The 5,343-nt window shown below is 39.5% G+C and overlaps 1 protein-coding gene across 1 annotated transcript; it reads left to right on the top strand.

The window, feature by feature from the left end:
- The first annotated feature begins 3,724 nt into the window (after positions 1 to 3,724).
- Positions 3,725 to 4,639, top strand: LOC118797524 (odorant receptor 131-2-like). Its single transcript, XM_036556893.1, has one exon. The coding sequence runs from the start codon at positions 3,725 to 3,727 to the stop codon at positions 4,637 to 4,639; it is 915 nt and encodes a 304-aa protein (XP_036412786.1).
- Positions 4,640 to 5,343: the final 704 nt, after the last annotated feature.

Consider the following 5,343-nt stretch of genomic DNA (forward strand, 5'->3'; position numbering starts at 1 on the left):
TGTGCCTCGACCGCACTTGGGACAGTCCGACCACATTTCTGTGTTCCTCTATCCAGCATACACACGACTTCTCAAGCAAGCACTTACAGTGAGTAAAACTATCAAAGTGTGGAATATAGAAACTGATCTAGTGCTTCAAGACTGTTTTGACAGTACAAACTGGGATGTGTTCAGAGCTGCTGCTGTGGGAGAGGACTGTACTGTTGATCTAGAGGACTGTGCTTCTGGGGTAACGGGCTACATCAGCAGCTGCATTGAAACCATTGTTCCGACAAAGCACTGCAGAAAATACCCCAACCAGAAACGCTGGATAAGCGGTGAAGTTCGGTCCATGCTACGTGCTCGCCATGCTGCATTTCTCTCAGGCAACGCTGAAGACTACCAAAGGTCCAGATATTACCTGCGTAGATATATCAGAGAGGCCAAGAGCAACCAAACTGGGATGCATCTGTAAAAATCAGATTGCTATCGCATGTCAGAGCACCTCCAAATGGTTTTAGCTGTTCAAACTATCAAAAATCAATCTAGATACAATCTGATTATGCCAAAAATTGTATTTGGGTCTGAACATAGCCTTACAGAGCAGTTGGCTGACGTAGAAACAGGTGATGTGTAAAAGCAGAGTTTAGCGACTGATTCAGATATTTTAGGTAAACACTGCCAATCTCAGTAATGAAAATTAAAATACCTGCTAAAAGTCCTGTTGACTGGCTGAATAAAACACTGTGAAATGTTGCAGAGGAGGGAGGAATCTTTAGAATTCTCTCCTGGCAGCAGAGGCCTCCTCACCTGCTCTTCCCCAAGTTAAAAACTCACAGGACATATTTATCATTAAAAACAGTGAATTTGACGGAAGCTGACTGTGTGTATGTGGTTTCAATGTCATCTTGCTGGTAATTGCCCCATTTTTAGAATGCACCTGTAATCGGATTACTTTTTTTCCTGTAACTTACTATCTAACTATCTACTATCTTACTAACTAACCCTGTTCAGGAGCTAGAAGACTTGCCTGCTTCTTTCAAATCAACTGAGTGGGAAAATTTCGGTTTTCAAGTGAACTACAACAGCAATGGAGAGTAAGTAGTGGATCGGATGAGGACGGTGTGTTGATGTTGTTCGACAGTTATAGGGTACATTTGTGGAAACACATCAAACATGCGAACTTCATAACTTTATTAGCATATCCAGTGATATTAGCACGATTGCAAACAAAAATAAAAATAATAATAGGGGTGGGAATCTTTAGGCACCTCACGATTCGATTCGATTACGATTCAGAGGGCTGCGATGCGATTGTAAAACAATTATCGATGCATCTCAATGCATCTTTTTTCTCTATACAGGATTTCTATCTTCCTACTGTCTGAGGACTTGGTAGTTTTAAAGCAAAGTATTTGTAATGATCCATAATGTAAATGCATTATGGATCATTACAAATACTTTGCTTTACATATCTAAAATATCTTTTATTAATAAATCAAATGGAAGTGATGTGGCAAGTGAACTAGAGACTGGACGCTGAATCTCGGCTCCAAAGTGTGCAGCGTAGCGCAAAAGCCCTGGTTCTGAACGACTGAGAACAGACAGCAGACAGCAGGTCACATAGCACCGAAGTCTGGCCTCGCCAGTAGCAAACGAAAAAACAGAGATTAAGATGAACATTTGGAGGACTTATTCGCATTTATAAGCGGCGCGGTTGATTAAATCTGCAATGAGAGACTGTCTTTCTCTAAAAAGTTGCGAAAATGAACTCGCTTCTCTTTCGAATTTTCCCGTTCCACCTTAAATGGTGCAGCAGTTACATTCGGTGCCTAAGGCAGATTTTAAGGTGGAACGGGAAAATTAGAACGAGAAGCTGGCGAATGAGAAGCGACTTCACCCTCGTAAAACAGCCGGATGCTGAGACATGTTACAAGAAACTCTTCTAGTTTTGAAGAAAAGTTTTCTGGCGGAGATGGGAGGAAAGCGGCTGTAGCTGAAGCTTAAAGCAGAGCAAAGTAAATCTGCGCTCTCATTTATATTTTTAGCCCATACTAGGACATTAACACATACTGAAACATACTGGACATTCAATGTTGCAGCTCCCAAGGTGATTTGACTTTGTTGAAAGGCAAAATGTCTCTTCTGAACATTTGCGTTGTGACTCCTGACCTAACCTGGCTTTTAATGCAGAGGGAGCCGGTCGGATTTCTCGCTCATCCTGTTGTGTTTTTGTTATGTGCCGTCACAGACTGTCCGGGCGCTGCACCTCCGCACTTCCAGTTCCGCCTTTTGCATTCCGTCAACATTACGTTATAAATTAAATATTTAGAAAATCGATTTTTGACATTTATGAATCGGTTCAGAATCATTCACGTCTGCATCGCGATGCATCTAAGAATCGTTTTTTTCCCGCACACCTAAATAATAATAATAACATGATTCCAACTTCTTATCCCCACTGCATTTAAACAGCCTCTAAATGCAGAAGCAGACAGAGCCAAAAACATTCCCAAGCAGCTGGCTTTTACATTTCATTTGTTGATGCTCTCATATGCAGTGGTAAAGGCTCCCATTGTACCGAACCATTACACCCATGTCTTTACATCTGATAACTTCATCACATGTATATCATTTGGAATATACATTGCTGCACTGCGCCCTCTCATGTTTAGAATCTCGGTCCTTCCTAAACATCTTAAAACCCTCCATATTAAATAGTATTCAACTGGTCCCATGTTTCTCTGACACATCCAGTCTTATTCTGGGTGGAATTCATTAATATTTCAAATTCATGTTTTTTTTGTTTACCAACATACTTGAAGCACACAGATAGGGGTTAGGGAGGAGTTGGGAATCTGTCTTTTCTTGCTGTGTATCCTCTTTTCCTCACACTTCTGCAGCCTGTCATTGTATAGGTTTTGTTTTTCTTACCTCAGATACCATTGCGTGGGTTTGTAATTTTTAGAATTTGATTTTCCACTAGTGTTTTTTTATCTTCAGCCATCAATGAATGTCATTGTCCTTAATTTCCTGAGGAGCCCAGATGAGTAATCTTTGTAGTCTCCATCATGAACTCCAGAAGCTCCAGAAAATAAAACAGCCCAAAAAAAGCAAACCTGATTCTACTTTTGTGCACTTTGCACGTTTCTTGATAAACTGTTTTTTATATCAGTGGTTGGGCCTTGAGTGCTTTACTTCAGATATAAATACAGAGATATATAATTTGTTAGATTTTTCTACATTGTGTATTTCTTTGAGCTGTAAATGTCAATAGTTAGGCCAGTTAGAGAGCACCCTGGTGAGCTCATCCTTGCTGAATGATATAATTGGAAAAGGATTTCTTGCATGGCATTATTTTACATTTTCTTTTTTCCTTCTGAAAATGAAGGATTTATTAGGTAATTAAATGCAAACTTAAGGGAATGTTTTAAGGGACTTTACTGACAGATCCTAGATCAGCACTCCTACTCTGAGAAGCTTTGAGAACAAGGGCCAATGTTGCTGTGCAATTATTAATGAGGAATAATTATTGTGCTACCCATGAGGTCTTCAGATATCATATAAATACATGAGCTATTTGAATGTAAGTGTTGCACACTGCTTAAACCTCTGGTGTGACTTCCAAATTGACTTTTTGGGTTTAAAGTGGGGTTAATCTTTGCTTTATATATTATTGTGTTTGTATGTAAGATTTGCAGAAATGCAAAGCATTGTAAACAGCAGCTTGAGCACAAATTCACTGATGTATACTGTTTTGACGGTGACATTGGTGCAGGTATTGGTGGGGATTTTCCTCTTTGTGAACTGCCTGATAATATTCACCTTTTTGAAAAAGGAGGTGTTCAGGGAGGACACTCGCTACATTTTGTTTGCACAAACCCTATTTGTTGACTCTGCTTTCATGGTTGTAAATGATATGCTGTTGATTTGGTATGGTTATCAGTACCACATCCACATCATTCCTTGTATTATCATCAGTTCAGCAGTGACACTTCTTTACATTTGTACTCCACTGACTCTTGTGGCAATGTGTCTGGAGCGCTATGTTGCTATATGCATGCCTTTAAGACATGCTGACATCTCTACCAGCAGGACAAGATGTTTTGGATTTTTTGTCATATGGGGTATCAGCTCCATAGCTCCATTGTTCACTGTTGTAGCTTATGTCTCAATGATACCATCCGATGCTCTGTTCTCCTATGCTGTGTGTACTGCCGAGGTAATGTTGGGGGAAGAGTGGCTGGCACAAGTACGTGCTTTGATTTTTCAGATCCTTTTCTTTTGTATGATTATTATCATTTTGTTCACCTACATCAAGATAATGATTGCAGCCAGAGCTGCCTCCTCTGACAATAAGAAATCAACCAACAAGAGTCTCAGAACTGTGATACTTCATGCCTTCCAGCTGTTTCTGTGTATGATTCAATTTGTAATACCATATATGGAAATGGCATTTTGGAATGGTGATGTTATGCTGTTTATTAATGTAAGGTATGCTAATTTTGTTGTTTTTATGCTTGTACCACGTTGTCTCAGTCCATTGATTTATGGTCTCAGAGATGAGAAATTTTTCATTGTTTTAAGACATTATGCATGCTGGGGTTTTGATAATCTTTCCCAAACTTTGCCAATTCAAAGCAAATCGAGAGCTGGCTAACTCATTAAATCAGTGTTTATTAGTTTATGTATGATATTTTCCAGTATATGTGTAAGCTAATAAAACTGCTAACCTCCTCACTGTAATCATGGATACATTTTATGTGAAGCAAATTGTGCTTCATTGAGTATCCAGGCTGACTGAATTTTTTGAGATTTGAAGGCCCAGTAATGTTATTCAACACACTAAAATAATACAGCATGAGCAGGCAGTATAAAGGCCTTTTTAGGTGGCGGTCAACAGTCAAACGTCATGGCCTAATGCTTAGGAATACAATTTTTTGTAATCACAGCACAAATGCAAAAATAAGATGAAGAATCATCACTGGTGCATGTGGGTTTAACAGATAGGAGAGCGCAGGGAACAACCTAACATGGGGCACAATTCAACACAGACGCTTTATGTTGTTACACAAGTTCAAGCAGGGTGTGCTTCTGGCACATTTACCATATTTCCTAGCCACGTTCACCCACAAAAATTCTGAGCAATTCATCTGAGTTTGACAGAAATTGTGCCAAAGAGTTTTTTTTGTGTGTAAATCACAAAGTCCAACTGTTTTTAAAGCCTCCAATGTAGCACCTTTTTGAAGCTTGTGACAAGCTTGCACAGCAAGGCTTGAGTACAGCCTCCGTATGGGGCTAGTTGTTACACGCCGTTTCAACTAAGCCACCTTTAGTAAACAAGTAAGTTTTGTCTTTTTGTTT

The sequence above is a fragment of the Colossoma macropomum genome, unplaced genomic scaffold (genome assembly GCF_904425465.1).
Source record: "Colossoma macropomum unplaced genomic scaffold, Colossoma_macropomum, whole genome shotgun sequence".
In the NCBI taxonomy this organism is placed as follows: Eukaryota; Metazoa; Chordata; class Actinopteri; order Characiformes; family Serrasalmidae; genus Colossoma; species Colossoma macropomum.